Here is a 21,548-nt window from a genome sequence, read left to right as displayed (position 1 = left end):
CTGACAACACAAACTTAATTTGTCAATATGTTGAGGGAGAAACACAGAGCACATTTGGTCCATACATTCATTTGGTTCCTTCATTCACTTCACAAATTTAGTCGGAGGAATATCAGTTTACGGGCTCTTATGTGTATTTCACCTGGGAACACAGATTTGAAGCATAGAAGGGAGAAAGAAAACTGTATAGGAGAAAGAAATTGTGGCATTTTGAAAAGGGAGGATTGGAGGGCAATTTCAGAGGGAGTGATTGGTTGAGGCTGTTCCTCCCTCTGCCCTTTACTTTAAATCGACGTACAATGTATATTCAACAAAAATATACATGCCACTCTCTTATCCAAATTCAAAAAGGCTGTGTAGTACCGATCATTTGGTCGTATAGTATTATGATAATCACATTTACCATCTATATTCAATTTTCCAAAGAGTTACATACATTTTATCTTTTAAAAACATGTTCAACGTTTATGCACTACGTATGAAAATAAAAAAGCAACAGTGAATTATTTACTGCACATGAAGGCCAGGTGTAAAACAGGGTCATAGTTTACACTAGAAGACTAGAGGCAATAGATAGAGGTAACATATTTATAAAGACCAGGTTTCACAAAGAAACTAGGTGAAAGAAGCATAAAATGATAATGTTTTCCTGGGTAGATGAAGAAAATATGCTCAGACTAGAAAATATATTTGCGGTTTGTGTGTGTGTGTGTGTTTACAGATATAGTGTCGTATATCTCCATTGGCATTCGTTCCCAACTTTATTGGAGCCCTTAAGAATAAAGCTAAATGTTAAATTGAATAATCATGTTTTGAAGTAAACCCAGCTGGCTAAACAATCCCAGCTCTGTTCACACAGTAGTTCTCTGTGGGTACTGGAGAAGCCAGGCCAGGTAGGAGCAGCATCAAATCAGTGTCAGCTGCGACTCTGCCCGGCCCCACTCTTCGCTCTACCCTTAAAGAGCTTCTACTTATCTGTCTGCCACAGGACTGTCAATGTGCAACCCGCCACTGTCATGTGGACAGCATTCACAAATTGATTATCGAAGTGCAAGAGACTTGATTTTTTTTTTGTGCATAGAATTCAAGCTGCCATTTTAACCCAAATGTACAATGCTGAGCTTCATATTTTATCAAAACTTCCAAGAGAATGAATGCATTTTGTGTTCCAATTTAGCAACCACATTTTTTTCTTCAGTTAAGTAAATGCTTTGGCATTTTATTTTGGGGGGGGGAGCTCGGCACATTGGAGAGCTGGACGAAAGTTAAACAGCCCTACAGTGTGTGCGTCTCAAAGGCCCTGATTGAGTATGAATGAAAGCCACACTGCACAGGGACAGCTTATTTCGCCAAGCCTTTCCTCCATAAACCTGCATTCACATTCCAATGGAATTTACATGAAATACATCACCTGAATTCTTCAACTGACATGCAAGGCATGGAGCATGGCTGGCTTAAACCAATCCATCTTCCCTCCAAAAAAATCATCTCACAACACTACTACAATCAAAAGAAAAATGAATAAAGATGTTTTTCATTGCATAAAGGATTGAAGTAGTTAGCCTGGATGTAATCATAAAATAACAGATTTAGGCACCCCCCCATCAATCAGCAATACACTTACAATATAGGTTAGAAAATAGGAGCTTGAATATAAGAGTACTAGAAACTCTCTCCCTCTCTATCTTCCTGTCCTTTCCAAATCCCATTGTCCCTCCCTCACTCTCTCAGTCTGTGCTACTTTCTGTGGTTTGGAAGTCTTCCAGGCTGCCTCCCTCTCTGGGTCTGCGGGGAGATCTCTTCTCCCTCTTCACCTTTCCTACTGATTGACAGCTAAGCTCAGGTATGAAAACAAACAGTTAACCCTGGAATCGGCTGGTGAAAAGCAATCCACCACTAATTCTCCTTCACAAACCATTCCCTCTCTCTCTTTCCTTGCATCTGTTAAGCTCTCATAACTGAAAGGGCAAGCCCCGAAAAAAGCATGAAATCATTACACTGAAATTATTCAATTCTATTGTCTCAGTAAAGCCTGTTTCCTATCCTGTTTTGCAGAAAAAGGTTTTAACGGCCTTCATTTTACTGGAAGTGCCAGTATCAGTTTAACAACAAACACGTTCTGGGTGTAGAAAACGACATGACAACGTACAATTACGTATTGCAAGGAACAAAATTCTTGGTTGCATTGAACTGGGTGTACAATAAAGAAAACCTCAGATCGTGTTGACACAATTGTTTTGTTTGTTGAACTTTGTGTTTCACCCCAAGAGCATAATTTAGTCTGGGCATGTTTGAACACAAGTGTATAATCTAAAAGAATGCTGTTCTTTTTCATTGAGGAAGTGAAACCTTCGGTCAAAATCTGTTTTACCTATTGTTTTCTCCTGTGTTATAATTCTACAGCTTCTTAAGTCTGAAACCAAAAGATTCCTCTACTTGCCACAAAACGACAGGATACCATGACAGTTTCACAAGGTGAGAAATATGTAAAGCAGTTGAGCAATAATCATAGAGACTTTAAGAGTCTATGCTGCTAACTAAAATGGCTTCAGCCTCATGCTTGACAAAAATAATAATAATAATTACCAGTCTTTCGGTTCATAAGAGGCAGAATTTCATTTTTCACATATGTATCTTTGAACATCAAAAGCAATCTTTTGTAACAATGGAACAATGCCACAAACATCTAGGTGGAATTTAAAATGCCATTAGTGCCGTGTTCAATGTGCGCGGTGTACAGAATGTGTATCAAGGCCAGTGTTGCAGTAGGTATCTTTTATCTGGATGTCAGCCTTTATCTAGTATTGTCCTACATTTATTTAATCCTACAGGCAGGCTTGCCCTTTATATTGATTTTAACCTAACAATTAATGCAGCCTCTGATTCATCACTTTAAATCTTAATCATAAGGTGTTTTCTGCATGGTGTCTTTGTTTGGGTTTTAATTAGGTGGACCTTGTGTGTCTCCAACCCTGAGCTTCTTTTTAATTGCCAGTATTTACATCAGGCAGACTTCAAACGCAGAGAGAGACATTTGTAAGGGGGAGCACAAAGAAGCCCTTTGAAATCTCTACAGTCATATGAAATGGCAGGCTAATTAAAAACCTTAGGCTGCCTACCGGTGTGATTTGAAAAGTATTTATATTTGTAGGTCTAATGTAGACTTATTCTCCCTGCATGAGAATTAACACAGGCCACAGTGAGTATTATCAATCCCCTTCGGTACCTGTTTATACCAGTGTGGAGTAGCCTCACCCTTCCAATTTATCCATCAGAAAAATGCCCTGTAATTTAAATAGACCTGCTTTCAAAAGGCTAAATCATTTTACACATTTTATCCAGTGCACTTTGATCTACAGTGGCATATACTAGGGCAGGTACAATGAATCTAGTTTAGCAAGCAATGATTTATATTTCAGTTCATTAAGGTTATTGCCGATGAATACACTTATTAGAACATTCAACAGTTTTTTTTCCCCCCTTCCTCGGCACACAGTGAAAATGTAATCCAATAATTAAAACCAAGGACAAATATTATTTATGATTCTATGAGAGCAAATAAAGTGTGAGTACATGATAAAAAAAAAAAAAAACATCTCCAGTGCATGAGCTTGCAGAATTCTGTTAACAGGTGTCTTTGAATATTTTTAATGAAACATTTTTGTTGTTTTTGCTGCAAAGTTTTGTTTACTTTTACCTTAGTTACACCAGACCAGTTTTTAAATAATAAACAACACTATTGTTTCCAGCAACAACCTGGTACGAGCAGAGTGCTCTGTGTTTAGTTACAATATCCCGGATATAGACATGATTCTCATAAATATTAGTGATACAATAATGTATTCCTCAGTTCAGACCAGTTAATGATGCGTAGTACAGGCATAAGATAACAGATGTTGGAAGAGTAACAAGTGATAGAGATATGAGGAAGGGCGGGGTGGCAAGCTGGAACCTGGTGTTATTAGACAGGCCTTCCTCTCTTCTACGTGAAGATCTTTTTAGTAACAGTCAGTGCTACGGACTGGACAGGCACACAAAAAAACAGGCATCAGCTCAGCCCAGACCAGGCCCACCTTCCCACCACAAAAACAGAGATTGCGCCGTGCAAGGTTTAGCTGTAGGCCAGACTCAAGGCATTCCTCTCAGATGTGAGACATGCTAAGAGAGAGAGAGAACTTCTCTTTCTTTTCATCTGTTTCTTCTCTATGGCCTATCAGACATTCACTGTTTACATCAAGCACACTGGGGCTCTAAAACAGTGTTAAAAAATCATAGAACCAGAAAGAACACACTGCATGAGTCAGTAGCAGGGTCTCTAGTCTTAGAGTAGTATAGCAGACACACAGACAACAAACTAGTCTCCAATGGTAAAACACATACACAAATAAAATGACAGACTGGAAAGTGGAATTAAGACATTATTGATAAGGCAAGCGCAGGAAAAACTGGGGAAGGCAGCCAGTGGCTTTTGTGTAAATTAAATGTGGAAGCCTGTTTCTTAGATTATCCATAGATTATGTAAATCTGACAGGGATGGAAGAATTTGTTAACCTAGCATCAAGAGACTCTTTACATGAAAATGCTTGGTTGTGAGTGACCGAGTTTACCTTTTACTGCTCCCAGAAGCTCACTAGCGTTGAGCCTTTCCATCTTCTCTTTCCAATCTTTTGACAGAAGTTTTTCCATGCAAGCAGATTCTGAAAGACATAGTAAGAAAAAAGAACATTAAAATGCTTTCATTTTAACTTCTCAAACAGAGTCCAAATACGATTTATTTAAACGCTTGCAATAATATTTCCAATGAGGTTTCAACTGCAGTCAAACAATTAATTTCTCAAACTAAATACTGTTATTTCAATAACAGGGGGAAAAAGCCTGCACTTTTTCTTCTCATAAAAGTATGGACGTTGAGCAGCCTAACAAATCAAAACCCATAAAAGAAGTTCATATCTGTAAATACAGGAACTTTTTCTGTGTCCTTAACATAGGAAAAATGTCAATCGTTCCCTTCACTCACGCCTCAGCACTCAAGTACTAACAGAAGTAAAAACACCTGTCAACACTCTGGCTGAGTATGTTGATACACCCTACATGCCAAAGGTGTTTTCCCACAATGGTCAAAATATAACATTGACAGGTTCTTGTGTAAAACAAGACAGTTTTACTATCATTCAAAATGATTGTTATTAATTGCAACTAAAACCCATTCACCTGAAAAGCACTAACTACTGATGGGTAGACTGGGATTCAAGAATTCACTCATGAGCACCCATTGAAGAAGGTAAAAGGTGAAACAGACACTTGAGAGACGGCTGAGGGGGGAGACAGACATTAAGGGGGAGGTAAGGGGTGAGACAGGGTATGTCCCGAGCATTCAAACAGCCGCCGGTGATGAAAACAATTAACATTTGTCCGGCAGACAATGAATCAGTGGAGGAATGGCTGGAATCTGCCGTGCTGTCGCTGGGGTTGCCCAGCTGACCCGGGCCTCGCCGATCCCTGGGTCAGCCTGTTCTCATCAAACATCACCACTCCATCCAGCCCCCTCTCCCCCCCGTAACGGCACCCAGACAGACAGTCTATAACACCCAGATCCAGACGGAGGCCTGACCAGGGCCCTCCTCCTGCCTGTCTGTGTCCCAGTCTCACAGTGGGGATGACACACCAGCGGACGCCTTCCCCCCCAAGAGAGCACACGGCTGGTTACGGCTCGGCAGAGAGTTCAGAAGGCATATCAATGGATCAGGAGTCTACTCTTTGGTCTGCTCGCTGGTACCTTTACCTTTATGCTGTTTCTTTCAGTCTGGCTCTGTGAGAGCTGACTGGACCAATCCTGAAAACAGAAGCCTAAAAGCAGATTGTCCTAGAGTGTCATGTTAAGTAAAGATGACATCATGGTGTGGAAGACACGGTTTGTTCGCTCTGAAAGGTTGCAAACAGCAAAAGCAGACATTCTTAAAGTCCATAGAAAGCCCTGAGGCACCATAAGGAATGGTTTGACCAATCTCTTGACAATGGCTTATTTGTGGACTAACTCAGCAACAAAAGGGCACAATTCATAAGCTCATAAGTGTTCTGGATGACTTCAGGGATTCTCTAACAAGTGTGTTCTTTTTTTCCAGGATATTGTAGTAATCATGTGCTTTGGAGACAATCTAACAATACAGACTAAAATGTTAATCTAGAACCATACTATTATTTCAGATACAGTTAAATGATACTGAACAAAAAACAAAACACAGAGAAAAGAGGAAAAAAGTATGGAAGACATTCGGTACACACAACGTTGTAGGGTTTGGATCAGTCCGCCATCATCATCATCCCTTTTCCTCTGACAGAGGAGATGTAAACCATTTAGAGAGTATACAAGCAATGATTCCTTTAATCCTGCCATAATGTCCTCACCCTTCAATTCCACAAACCAAACACGATAACTTCCTACAAAAATATGTCTACTTCAGAGGAACTGTGAGACTGAGAGTAACAAGGGGTCAATGGTGCCCCTGTTTAAGGTCGGCTTTCAAAAAGATCCAGCAGAGTGGCCATTTTGTTTGATTGTCCACTTCCTCTGTGGAAGAGGGGCAAACGGGACATCTCCAGCTCAGCTCATTAGAACATTACTTCTGCTTTATTGACTTTCCAATCCCCAACGCACAGTTTGTCATCCTGACCCAGTACAGAGTAGCTGTGTTTGTGTGCGTGTGTATGTGTGTGTTAACTCCCTGCTTCTCTGTCTGACATTGGGATCACAGACACACAGGGGCGCAGGTCAATGGGAGGGACTAACTGCTCCTCTTCCATGGGCCTTAAGCTTCCTTTCCCCCCTGGACATCAACACCCTGGCCCAGATAATAGACGTCCCTCACCACACATACACAACCACGGCAACAAACTCTTTCACCCCACGGCAGAAAGAACAACACTGTGGAAGGGTTAGAAACAAACACACGTTCAGAAACTCAAGCAAATACGCACACACACACACACAAACAGAAATATACACATGCAGACAAATGCACACAGACACACACGCTGCTCCGACACGATCATTAAGGAATGCACCAACTGTGGTAGATAATACGGTGCCAGCTCCCATTTTACTCCTCCCCACTTTCTCTCACTCTTCCTCCTATCGCCTAAAAGTGGCCGCTCCCTGACTCCTCCGTACTGCACATCTCCGACCCCGGGCCAGACACAGCCTGCCAAGCCCTCACACAGGACAGCCTACAGCTGGAATGTGCCAAGAGAGTCTCGCCTGCCTGCCTCTTTCTCCGTTCCACCTGGGAGAGGTGAATAATGGTCTGGTTCAGTGTATAAAATAACTTTCAATACTAAATAAACCTTTTTAATGCTCCAGCAGCTTAGAACAAAATAGGCGCCCCCAAATGAAAATATTGCTGTTGTAATTTTCATGCAGGCATACTTTAGGAAAGCACACAGTACATGGTTTCATTGTCTGGCTTATTTCACAGAAACCTTATGAAGGCTAAACACTTTTTGGAGGAATTTAGATTAATAGTAGGAGCACAGTTTTAATTTTTCAAATTCCTGTCCGTCTTCTCTAGAGATATTAAACATGCCAAAGAAAACACTGTTTCATATCAGAATAATAGTTACTGTCATATTAAGTAGAGGTTGTAAGAAATAGGTGCACAGTGTTCATTTTTAGACAGGGCGTAAAACTATTTATACAACTGTTATAAAACTATCACACATCTTTGGTCTTGTATTTATCATTTTTATCTTAAAAACCAAACCCAACACTTTGTTTATACATTGCCTTGTGGCTGTCAATATGACTGTGATAGAGATACAAAAGGGCACACAGATACCAAAGTCCTCAGAAAGTGGAATCAGGCAGTCCGCTTGTCATACAAAAACACATTAACAAGATAAATGAGGAGTCCCATTGAGTTTATTTTCTATTTTCCTGAGGGGTGACTCCAACCCCCCACCCCCATGCCCCACACCCCACCTCCCCACTCCCACACACACACTGTCTTTCTCCCTCTCATCGGAGATAAAAGCCTGTGCAGCTCCGGAGCAGCCCATTGAGATGGGATGAGAATGGAATGAAAACAATAGGTCTTATCAGACTCTTATTTACATTTTCCCAGCATCCCCACAGTAGACACTGAGCTTGGTCGGCCCCGCTGGACCCAGACCAACTTCCTCCAGCCCTGCTGATACCATGGGCCCCTGGGGACTCCCGTCTGGCAGCAACACCCACTCCTCTGCCACTAGCACAGTTAGAAACATACAAGACAAAACAACTCCAGCATGGGTCCAGAATGTGTTTCCCTGGATGTGGTGGGAGTGGGGAGTGGGCCCGGTCAGCACCCTGAGCCAGTCTGTGCCTCATCATCTGCGTTTCTATAAGGTTTTACCGTATGCAGATACAGCTGTTTGTTCCATGTTTCTTGCTAGTTTCCCAGCAGCACCCATGTTGAAATATAAAGCCTCCTGACCCAATACTGCCAAAAACAAAATGTTTCTATTTGCTATCTCCATTGTGATCTGGTATACAGCATGTTCTTGCGGCTATCCTGAACTCTATCAGATGTGGGTGAACAGTCTCAGGGATTGTGACACCAGATTCGACTCAGTGTTTACTTCATTAATATGAAAACCATTGTTGCTCATAAATTTGAACACAGGGATGTTTCTAGGAAAGTGTTTGGTATGAACAGGGCTTCTAGCACCTGGCAATGAGCACTGCCAGAATCCCATGTTGGACAGAAACCCCGGCAGTGTTCCACCCAGAGCCAGGTAACCGCTGGCGACAATTCCACCAGACTGCCAGATCCAAGCCTCTTTATGAGATGAACGCTTCCATATCTCGGTCTCTCTCAAACATTTTAAAGGAACCGTTTATAAAGTGGAATTTGTGTTTCACTGTGCATATTGTAGTACGTTACTGTTAATAAACTGAGTGCAAGCTGGTCATAAAGACTTCTGCAAGTGCCAAGCTAAGGCAAAGTCGTTAGCTAATTTATCTTTTTATTGCGGCCCTAAAGAGTGTGGTTCAATCAGAGTGTCATTGGAAACCCTGCACGGTTAAGTTCAAATCACCAAGAGGAAAACACAGACAGCACAAATAAATAACAAGCAAATATAGCCTTGTCAACTTCGATTTGAAAGTCTGTGAAAATAATTCCTTGGTGGTTAATGATTCACGCCATTATCTACAGCACTTGACAAAAAAACAACAACTTTACCGCAGACATTAGGATATCACCCAAGAAGACACGAAATGAAGCTGTGAGCCGCATCAACTAGACAGCCTTGTGTCTCATGTCTGGCGGAGGTGGGATGGACAGAAAGACTTGGATCTTTTCCCAGGCATCATGACACTGTTTTCCTCCCTGCAGAGGCAGTGGCCTATGTCTGTCCGTCTTTCCGTTTTAGTGGCCTAACGCCAAAACATCTGTCTCTCCACACTCGTCTTGGTGCCCTCACCACCCTGCTGGCCTGCAGCCTGTGGCCCACTCATTCATTCACACGCCTATTGTAATCCCTCCACAGCGAGAAGCACTTCCCCTCATCAATCCTCCTCAACACTGAGGGACGGGGACGGGGATCCTGAAGGATGACAACACAACAATCTGACCCAAACAGGATTCCAGCCAGCCAACTCTGCCGTACTCCAGGTCTGTCTATCGCTGCTACTGTTCGATCATTAGGTTCTGTAACAGCCACTGACGGTAGGCCTTATTTCTACACAGATATGTGACTAGTGGTTGCTAGAGGATTGTTTGTTCTGCTCTAAGTGACATCTCATTAGGGTGGAGACTGCAGAGAGAGCGGGACTTCCGCCTTCAGCGCCAGCACTGTATATCCATCATTCCGAGGGGAACGTGATTAACAAATCAATGATCAACTGACATTGGCCATATAAATAATTCCTTCCTCAGAACGGAGGAGCCTAATAAACAAAGACTGTGGAGGATATCCTTCATTTAGGGGCAGAGAGAGGCAACATTTAGAGGAGTACTCTCATCGAGCTAGCTAGAGGACTCACTGAGTTGGAGGACACACTTCAACAAGTAGTGGTAGTTAGGTTCATAATTATCTTCAGAGGACTTTTCAAGTGCTTTAATAATATTGGCAAAAAGAAAGGCTCTTGGAATGAAAACGACAGATTGAAGCAAGGTGCAGAAATTGGTCAAGGTTAGGAGAATAAAGCTGGTTGCGTTCAATTTGGTGAGGACAACAAATATGTTTGAAGCTGTTCTTCACCACTCTAAATGAAAATACCTTATTCTATTATTTATTTAACTCGAGGCTGAATTTTTAACCCTGAGAATGACTCAGTCATATTCAGTCACTACCTATCCACACATCCATCCACTGTGTATGGAAAACAAACTGACAAAGTCGAGTTTTACAAAAAAGCTTCACTCCAACTCTGAGGGAATCTTCTGAATATCTTAATCACAGAGGCAGTAAAAACAAGACCCCATCATCGCAGCAAATAAAACACAATAATTACAAAAAGCTGGCAGAAAAGTGAAATGCAGCGAGAAAACCCGTTTTGTCGTTCCACCGGTAGTGCCAGAGACAACAGCTGTTAGATGCGACACGCAGATCCTCCTGAAGTCTCCCTAATCATGGCCTTATTGAAGTGAGGACAAAAAGGGCACTAATTGCAAGGGAGCAATCTAAACGTAATAGGTTACACACCCGGGCGACAGCGCACAATGCAAACGCTGTAGGAAAAAACACAACACTTCTCGGTGTACAACAGTGGCGTCGCCGCTCATTTTCAGGCAATTACCTTGCCTCCTTGTCAACAGTTTTAATAACCTCTATCATTTCCACAAGACTTTTTGCTTCAGTTAAATAATTTCAGCTCTTTAATATGCAAATGCGGCCAATGGCATGCATGGGTGAAGAGGCCTGGCTCCTTGAGATGTGTCAGTACATTGTGGAGCACCTGCACCTCGGAGAAGGCTTGATTTAATTGACACCTAATACTATTCATTATTCCACTTGGTGAACATCCCTGTTAGTCACCTGTAGGCTCTCCTCTTACCATCTCAGCTTGGCAACACAACCTATAAATAGAACACAACCTGCCTTGAATATTTTGCGTCTCCACTTCCAAGGAACCCCGCACACATACTTTTAAACCGTCACGTTCTTACACCTGGGAGGTGTGGTCTGGGCCCTCTGTCAGAGGTCAGGGTTCATCAGAAGCTTTTGCTAACAACGAGAGGATAACGGTAAACAACAACTGACGTGTGCACACACACACACACATACACACACAAACACTTAAATGGATCTTGACAGCTAAGAGGCCCAGCTGGAAATACTACACAAACATCATTAAACTAAATCAGATGACAAAACCGCCATCCGCATGGCAAGATTGTGTGTCACATAGAGCTAAACCAAAAGTGCTAACAATCTGTTCTAGGGTTGTAGGAGAAATGCCCTGGTTTCGCAGCAGCTGATAGTGCTGAGGTAACCACTCGGTCTGCTTTCTCTTTATCCCTATGAGCAAAGGTGCTAAGCCTACAGCAATGACCCGGCCATCCCAGGCTCTGGCATCCGCTATCCTCTCAGACTCCACAGTTGACCTCTCTAAATAGGACACGTGTCTATCAAGCATATATGAATTAACCGTCCCCAGGAGGCTTCACCTTTTGAGCAGGGCAGCATGTGACCTCTCCCAATCCATTTTACTGCGGGACTTTGTAGCAATCAGCCTTGAATTATTAAAGTGAGCAGTGAGCGATGATCAATTCATGCAGCCCCCGCCTGCCGACCATGAAGCAGTACGTCAGCAGAAATGGCACATGGTGAACTGAGAACCGCTCCCAGACAATGCACATAATGTAAAATATGTCAGGCCTGATACCCCGATGATAAGTGTTAAGGGTGATGTGAAGCTAATCCTAGGGAAATACTACCAGAAGACCTGTGTGAAGAGGCTGCAGCCCAGTTGAAGTTTGTAAGGGAAGTGTCTCTCTCTCTTTCCATCCGGTCTAGACCAGCGGGACTCGCTGGGGACAGCATCTGGCCAGCCTGCCTACATTCAGTGTAGTGCCAGCTACCTTGCCCCCTAGGAGTGGGTCTCAGTGCAGCCTGTTATGGGATAGTGGTGACCATATGAAAGAGCTGGGTGTGAATTATAAATGTGAGCCGGTCCAGAGGAGGAGAGAGAGGCAGGCAGTGAACACTGCCGAACTCCTGGCCAGCATCTTCCAAAGGGCCCCTGGCCAGAACGGGGCTTTGGATACAAGCTTAGAACACAGCCCATAAAGCCTTCTTATCTACATGAACTAAAGTAAGTTGTTATAAAAAGGAAGAAATCGAGCAAGAAGCTTGGAAATATGCAACTAACGGGACCTGGAGAAGGAAAAGGGAGAAAAATCCAATCAAAACTTAGCGTGGGGAGATGAGGAGCCAAGATAAACCAGGACTCAGAGCCCCCAAAACTGCAATCTCCTCTTAAGCTGGAGAGTGGCAGCTGGCAGAACAGCTGGTGAATAGGATTAATGTCAGAAGAATGAAATAAAACTCAACATATGTCCGAGCCTGAGGTGTTGGGACTGTGCGTGATCGTGCCCCCGATGGATGCCATGTGTGCAGCTGGAAGGAGCCAGCCGCTGTGCTCTGCTGTGCAGGGCTGCACCAGTGTTCCAGACTCCAGCTCTGCCCTCTCTCTCTCTCCCTCCCTCCCTCTCTCCCTCCCTCCCTCTCTCTCTCTCTCCCTCTCTCCCTCACAAGGTCACTTTTAAGAACTATGAACAGTAAATGCTTGGAGAGCAAAACAAACTTTTCTCCGTTCCCGATCCTCTTCTGTGTGTCCGTATTCAGGCCACAGTGGGAGTTCACTGAGGCGGTTGCTACAGTTACATTACCAATCATTTTATTCACCATTTTAATTATGTTTATGACAAATATATCAGACAGGTTTAGAGCTTGTTCCGGGGCGTTGAAGGTACTGTGATTGGAATTGTACAGTGGTGTTCATCTGTAAGAATTACTGAAAAGCAAAGAAATGTAAATCAAAATGTTGCCTTCTTCAAAGAGACTGCCTTGAACCATAAAAGAGCACCTTGAATACCTTTCAGAAGTTACACAGCCTACACATCACAATCTCTCCTGTGTAAAGTTTATTCACTGACAATTAAGGCTTATTCAGAGAGAAACCCCCCAAAAAATATGAACATGTAATGAACACCTTTCTAAATTGAAGTAGAGACAGCTTCAATTGCATATTCTGCTAAGCATTAAGATAAACAAGACTGTTGTAGGTGGTAAATAAAGAGAAAAGAAAGAGAGGAGGTGGACAAATGTTCTACAAACTTCAGCCAATGCTGATGAGGGGGCTCAATACTCGCAAAAAATTAGGAGAGAGATATATAGACTTAATTTTAATTTATAATTTCCATTTGATGTCTGTAATCATTAGAGTCCACACACTGTAATAAATTACAATAATTTCACATAAGAATTAAATTACTGGGTACCTTGCAGAGGAGCCAATTTTTGTTTAGTACCCTGCAATCTTACTGTCAGATATAAACTCTGCTGGTAATCAATGCTCCAAAACACATTTATTCATCGATGTTAAATTACTTGAAGTGTGTGGACACTGTTGCTTACTTAGATCATAGCTGCTGAGTGGATTTTATTAAATGAATGGGTGTCTAAGAATGTACAAGGACAACAGAATACTAATATGATTCAAAATAGTGGATTACAATGAGATGTGCACAAAAATCTCTGGCATATTCCTCCAAAATGTATTTAATTGTAAATATGTGAATAAAATGTCAATGTACTTCACAAATTAGCCTGCAATTTAGAAATACAGAATTGAAATGCTGCCTTAATAAAAAAAGATGAGACTGTATAGTGTAATGAGAAATGGATAATATCATGATAATGCTGATATAATGCACTCTTTTAAGGATATTTGATTAATGATAGAAATACATGCTATGCTTATAATACTTCTAACTATTTTATTCAGTGTTTATTTACTCAAGCATGTGTGTGTGTGTGTGTGTGTGTGTGTGTTGGAAGCGTGCTTGTGTGTTTCTGTGGATGTGTGTGAATTCAACAATGATTTATCTAACTAAGGGAATTGTATTTGCTGTGGCAGTCTGACATTGTCCACTTCCACTAAGCAGCCTCTATAGATGATTTTGAACCAGCTCTGTTTGTTGGAATGTCAAAGTTCAGGATGTGCACACATTGCTCTGTGGACGGTGAGTCCAAAGGTCACTATTTTTACACAACAACCTCCATTATCTAGTCCACACCACAGCACACACTCAGCCCTAGGAACCATTTTTACCTCACATGGATGCACACACACAGAGAGAGTGAGAGACAGAGCCTCTAACCAACTAATATGATTCCATTCCTAATTCCGACCTAGCGATTATCGGAACATCTGGTACAGTGCCAAGATGGAGAATTGATTAAGGATTACAACAAATGTGCTCATATGCAACGGGCTCAACCTGTAGTTCCTTTTGATTTCTGCGCTTAATATCTCTATTTTTCCAGAGACACCACACAACACAACACAATAGACATGATGTTAGGCCGGCCAGGGCAGGGAGAATTATGATGAAGTAACCATAGTACTTGAAAGGTTAAGAATTCCAATTTCTAGGAAGTCTCCTTCGCTGGCCCACAGCTAAGCGTCTCAATGCGCTATTGTCCAACATGGCTCTGCAACAATGGGAGCCGTATTTTCCTTTGAAACAAGGCATTCTCTTTCTCTGGGATTCAGTGGCACACCAACTGAGACACGCTGTAAAACGATGGAAGAATTCTGATCTCATGTGAGGCTGAGCTCATTGCCCAGCCATAACAAAAAGTTAATAACAGCAGTCTCATAGAAGGCACTACGCAGCCAACTGCCACCCAGAAGAGCACTACAAAGAGACAGAAAGTGAGGGAAAGAGTAAAAGTGAAAAAGAAGAGGGGATGAGAGGAGAAGAGGGCTGGAGGAAGTGGGCTTCCTCACCGCCCAAATTACAAATTGCGGCATTATGATAAGTGGTGCTGGAGTTAGAGAACATTTTCACTCCAGCCCAGCAATCATTAATTCTAGTCTAAACTCATAACTTTAACCTATCATTGGAACTTCATCACATGTAATGGATGGCAGGGTCTTAAAGCATATTAACCACTCGACCTCTGCAGACTTAAAATTATATCTGGGGCACTCCCAAAGAGAGATGGCGTTCGCAGAATAATTATAATCATCAGCACTCAAGCTTTGCAGCGCAATAAAACATGTTCCTATCTGTTTCTCCTGACATCCTAATCTCATCTCTTGGCACACGTGAAACGTTATTGAACAGGATGGGAGAGAAAGACATTGGGGGGGGGGGGGGGGGCATTTGTTTTATTACCAGCGATTAAGCAGTCTCTTTGTTCAGAAGGCAGACATCAGAGTTGAGTGTAAAATATGCACGCTCACTGTTAGAAGGGAACACAATGCAAATCTGATCATAGAACAACTGGTGTGATCTGTCACGTCTGCCCGCACCAAGGCAGATCTGTGGGTTGGACGGCTGACGTACCTCAGTCTTATAAAACAAGCATGCGATGGGCCCTGAAATCATTAGCAAGCCACATGGGCCGTCTGTGGCCAGGGTGTGGGTTACATTGACACTATTTTGATCCCCGGTCAGATGACACCAGTTCTTTGTCCAGTTATGTGTGGAGAATGCCTGGGAACCAAACGGCGGGGCAGGGACTGCAATACTGGGCAGAGACTTTCCATGTTTAACCCCTCTTCAAAACACACGAGCGCACATAAAATGCGGGCGCGCGCACACACACACAAACACACACACACACACACGCTCAAAAACACTAAAAGGGCCCAGTGTTTATTTCTTGGAACCTCATCAACCTTATTTCCTCAAAGTCCGGGAAGAAAGTCTGTTCTGCCGATATCGGACCCCCTCACTCCACACCCAAATTTCCCCCAACTTCCGGGCTAATTAGGTAAAGCCGGTCCACATCTGAGTACATCTCAAGCTCTGGATATGAGCGTCTGCTAAAGACTTAACTGTGAAAATCGAATGAAACCGTAAAAAACTCCTGGAAAAAAAACACAATTAACATATTCCTTAGCATCTATATAATTAAAAATGATCCATCCATCCAGTGCCAATCCAATATGCTTGGATGTACTATACTGTAGGCCAGGCCAGGGCTGAGACACAGCTGATGGGATGCACCTATGGGGAATGTGTGTGAAAACAAACAGGCCTCTGTACAGCCCTGGCTGTGATTTGTCTCCCTAAGACACCCGTTTCCTCCTATCGGGGGGTTCCTGCGCATGGACTGGGCCAACCACACAATGGGAGCGTTGTGCTTCACGTGTGAAGGGGGACAGAGTCAACAGCTGAATCCCGGGAAGATGCCCCCCGGAATGTTGCAGAGCAGTTGCTACTGTTGACTAATCGGACTGAGAAGTGGGAAGGTGATCCCAACACAGCGAAGAATGGAACGTTGAAGAAACAGCTGCCTGTTTTGTCATCTGAAAGAGTCAGAGGTCCACTTTAGACGGTCTAGCTTCAACCCCCTATTCGTTTCTTGGTTAGGACTCCCCTGCCTCTCCTGACTCCTAGGAGGCAGTGGTGGCGTGGTTCTGTTTGGAACGAAGGCAGGCTGGAGAGTGAGAGTGAAGCCTGCTCCTTGTGCCCGACACTCAGCCATTTCATTTAGCTCTGGGCTCTGTTTGCTATGCCTGGCAGCAGAGGGGCAGCTATGTCACAAGAGAGAAATAGAGAAAGAGCGAGCAGTGGTTAAATTGAGAGAGAAAGGGGAGGAGTGGCAGGGCTGTTATCTTTTTGTTGTTTTTCACATGTCAGGCTGGCAGGCTGCCCGCGGCGTAAGACCAAAAATCTATTTAACGTCTGCTTCACAGGGTGACAAGAGGTTTGATTGGCAGAGTGCAGAGAGCACCTTTTGATCATGTGTCCTAACAAGCAATTCCAGCTAATTTCTCTTCAGCCTGAACAGCCCCACATTACCTATTCAAACCAAAGTTACAGACCAGAGCAAGGCTCTACAGGGCTTGCTGGTCACACCACGGGCCAAGGAGAACCCCCCAACACACACAATCACACTATAACATACACACACACACACGCACGCACGTACACACACAGGCAGACAGACAGGGAGAGGGAGCACATAGTTGGGAAACATGGATTTCCTCACAGACCCAAACGGTCAGACAGAAAACGAGTCACCATCAGGAGGGTGTTTAAGTCATGTAGACAGAAGAAAGGACATTTCTAAAGGAGACACGAAGACGGAGAGGGAACAGAGGAGAGTGAAACCAGTGGTTAAATGATGTTCGGCCAAAGTGCCCTGCGAGAAAGAGAGGAGACGAGGAGAGATAAGAGGGAAGTGGGGTGGGGAGAGGAACGGAGGGGTGAGGAGAGCAAGGGAGAGAAGAGGAGAGCTAAGTGTTTGAAGCGCGCCTCAAAACCTACAGGTTCACCTCGGCTTGCAGCCAACACATTAAAAAGGCGACTGCTTCATTGCATATGCATCGAGTCAGAGGCTCATGCCACAGATCATTATAACAAAGATTCCTATTAATTAGGTGGGATAAAACAGAGCCAGATGACAAGGCAGCTGGAACGAGAGGAGAGGGAGAGAGGGCAGGAGAGACAGTGAGCTAAAGAAAGTGATCGAGGGAGCAGCAAGAGGGAATCCTACAAGATTATTTCCAAGGAAACCCTTTATCCAAGTGGAAAGAATGCAGTAGATAGTCTGGAATGAAATGCTTTTCGACAGAAAACCCGACACTTGGCTAGTAACAATGTATCATACACAATTTCCCCTCAAAATTGTCCAAATCTCTATGGACAAATCAGCCAATTTTACCATGGCTGCCATGGTTGAGACAGCTGTACTGGGACAGAGCGTAGGACTAAGTCAAGAGTTCATAAGTATTAATCAGGCCGAAGGCTTAGAGCTGATCCTATTCTCTTTCAAAGCTTTCACTCATCCCTGAATCTCATTACACACCCTGTCGTAATAGAGGATAATGACCGTGTCCTTCCTCAGCACAATGCTTATTACATCCAGCGCTCACACCGCTGGCCCTGCCACAGACACGGTTATAACACCACTCCGACAAGGACTCCAACTACCAGCAGACAGAGAGATTCTCATTAAATACAGTAGGACTGAGACTCTCAGACCAGCCAAGTAAACAGCATGTTTGCCATTCATTTCACACAGTAGAAGTCACCTGCTGCTGTAGAGTGTCCAGCCTGAGAAGTCTTTAAAAATCCTTCCACCTCAGAGAAGAAGGTAAATTTGGTGATTTGTCTCTGTTGATGACGGTGCTTTGGATTCCCTGTGGTGCAGTGATCAGTCTACAGGCCTGCTGTGCTTCAGGTGCACCGTCCACCCGGTTCAGACTGTCGCTGCTAGCTAAGACTACAAGGAATCCTGTTGGCCATAACCCGGACTGGGGACTGTGGATGTCCTTTAAGCACCAGTGAGGTTAGGTTACTGCCTCGGGAAGAAGTTTTCACCCCACCACATTAGCAACTGTTCACCGCTTCACAGGTCACCCGGGGTTGCGTGGTACCCTTTAAGATATTAACCACCCCACACCTGTTCCCGGGGGAGTCAGGACACCCCGACTCAACGAGGATCAACCCCGGTTTCACGCTTCTTCACAGATAGACTGCAGTCATCACAAAAACACTGTGGGTCACTACATACTTTACGCGTGTTGCACACTGCATTCTCTAAGTTACGTCCACATACATCCATAAGGGAACAGAGACCATCCCAGATCAGTGTTGTCTACCAACCTGCCACAGTTCTTTCTACAACATGAAATACATTGTAATTCTGTACTGTAATTCTGTCTAGCCAGAGTACAGTGTAAGAATGGATTAGAAGAGTGGCTTTAAGCAGCAGCCAAAAAGGTTTCCTGGCAGGACACCCCTGGTGACTTTAATGTGACAGGGACTGCAGTTGACCAGGCCAAATGTGTGTTTTCAATTAGATTCACCGAAACATTGTGTTTTGGCTCCGGTGCACAATTTGGTGGTCTCCAGGCCGACCACAAACTAGGGTGAAGCAGTTATCTAGGGATAGTTGTGTTTTGGCTGTAGTGGTCTGTCAAGCTGTTGGTGCCATCTATGACATTGAGTGCCCATACATGCAGGGAACTTTGTGATATTTGGGCTTGAAATATAAATATGATTTGTGGGTCTAAATAAAGTATTTGTGTGTGTGTGTGTGTGTGTGTGTGCATGCGTTGAAGTTTCTGTAACAGAGTTCGAGTATGATGAAGGGGACAAATATCTGTGTGACTCGAAAGCATTTCTAAAGATTCCATAGGTATTGTATTCTGAAATGCTTATGCCACACTTTCTGACGTGCTTCCCTGCACAGAAACTGCATTGTGCTTGACAGGCCACCGATAAAGAATAACAACCTGTCAGCATGCTACTCAATACACAATAGAAAGAGACATTAGGAATTCATAAACTGCATGCAAATCAAGATTCAACCTGCGTAGTGGCCGAAGGAGCCTCCGTAAAACCCAACAGAGAAATTCCTTATTGCCCATCCTCGTCTTGGGAACAGTCCAAAAGAGTCACCAGTGTTGTCTTCCTGATCACTATGACTTTTGATTCATACCAAATGCATTATAAAAAGCTGCTATACTTGCACGTGAATCCAACCAAGGTCACCTTGGATCTTTATAATGGAGCCCATTTTTCTTTTTCCCTTAATACCGTATACTGACATTTTTAACTAATGACAAGTGCTGTCTGGAGAGCTCTCCATAAATAATGCATTTACAATACCTAGTAAATAAACATTGGGCACAATCGTTAGCCCTCCCGGCAACTGGGCCTAATAGAGCTTTTACAGCTAAGGTGACTGACTATTCAGCCTAATGCAGTCCTCACTGCTGGGAGGACATTTTCATTCATTAGCACAGTCACAAGCACTTAAAGCACTTTAAGGGCCAGCGACAGAGAGGACGGCTGAATGGGTGGGAGGGCGGTCGAGCCACTGAGTGTGGTCACTGTGGCGGGTTCAGGCACGGAACACTGACATGTCAAACCATTTAGGCAAAGTTGCAGTCATCTTCGGTCTGATTCAATTTGAGGGCAGCGAACCCTGCCGACGACACACATTTAATTAACGTTTTGTTAGGGGTCCAAAGAGGTAGGAGCGGCTGCCAGGGATAGGCTCTGTCCCTGTCTGTTAGGATTGTGCTCTGTCCCACTCCGCGGAGTCACAATCCCTCAGTGAGGCCACTGGACTAGCATACAGTCACACAGTTCTTACCCAAAGATGAGTCCTGTCTCAGTAATTTCAACTGATTTACACGATGGGTCAGATTCGCTGCTAATGGATTGACAACACAAATGTTAGCGGAGTATTGACAAGTGTCATGTGTGACACTTGACCGTGCTAGAGGAGGATTCACCACTAGCCTGGTCAGCTGCAGTCCCAGTCTTCCGTCATCACAGTGAGACCAGCGACATAACTGGGAGGACTCAGTCAGAATAATGGCAGCAGATGGCGAGGCGACTAGTTCTGCTGTGAAGACTCCCAGTGATCCACAGCCGCGGAGGGAGAAAAGTGGGACGGATTAGCAGGAACAGTTGTCCCGGTGATATCATAGCTTAGATAAGTTATATATTTAGCTCATCGCCGCTTTGTCTTACATTAACCAGTTCATTAAGCCAACAAATGGCCCTTCAACCTTCCTGTGTGCCCTTAATGGATTAACCCTGCCCTTTCAAGATGCTCACAGAAGGTCTCCATAAACACTGACATAGATTATGATGGTAACAACAGTCATCTCTACAGCTGGAGCTGATGTCAAGCGTCCTCAAGGACACGGAATCGCTCCATTCACGCAGCTTACAGATGACGTATTGAACTTGGTGAACCTCTTGTCTTGTTCTGTTCTCAGAAACTAATTTCCTCCAACAAGGGAGTTTATTTTGGTGGTGCTGATGCATTGGACATGAGGCAGGCCCAGGCTCTATTATTAACAGGAGATTAAAACAGCTGTACAGCAACACTGAAGCACCCTCTCCTCCCAGCTCCACCATACGGCCCTGGATTACGAGCTACACTTGACCATTTAAATTACTGCAACAACCAGCCCTCACCAGCTGGGGCTCATTAGCATAACGTCCGCCTTTACCACAGAGGACTCTGAGGAGCGCGCCCGCCGTGGAAAACAACACCATTAGAAACCAGAGATACATGGGAGATGCCCTCGGTGTCAAGGGAAATGTATCACCTCCTTATAACTCAGGGGTACCTTATGTCAATCCCCCAACCCTCCCCAGAACACTCCCCCCAACCCTCCCTAACTGGGAAAGAGTACAGTTGTTTTCTATTACTGTATAACACAAATTATTCTGAATTGGACGAAAATTGAGCAGCAGAATAAATAAATATGTACCTAGAGCAACTCCACTCTAGAGATGATATTTTTTCAAATTTAGACCGCCTAGTTGATAGATATTTTGAAACATCCAGGACAG

General features: G+C 43.7%; 1 protein-coding gene across 19 annotated transcripts in view; it reads right to left on the bottom strand.

Moving 5' to 3' along the window:
• The window catches only part of sox6 (SRY-box transcription factor 6), a 173,888-nt gene that overhangs the window by 80,114 nt on the left and 72,226 nt on the right, over positions 1 to 21,548 (bottom strand). For all 19 annotated transcript variants that reach the window (XM_029125251.2, XM_029125257.2, XM_029125256.2 and 16 more), the window contains one exon: positions 4,608 to 4,697. In XM_029125251.2, coding sequence (XP_028981084.1) covers positions 4,608 to 4,697 — 90 coding nt within the window. The remainder of the gene's footprint in view (positions 1 to 4,607; positions 4,698 to 21,548) is intronic.

Source organism: Esox lucius, chromosome 2 (genome assembly GCF_011004845.1).
Source record: "Esox lucius isolate fEsoLuc1 chromosome 2, fEsoLuc1.pri, whole genome shotgun sequence".
Lineage (NCBI taxonomy): Eukaryota > Metazoa > Chordata > Actinopteri > Esociformes > Esocidae > Esox > Esox lucius.
Note: the sequence above shows the minus strand (reverse complement) of the source record. Positions and strands in the feature narration are given on the sequence as shown.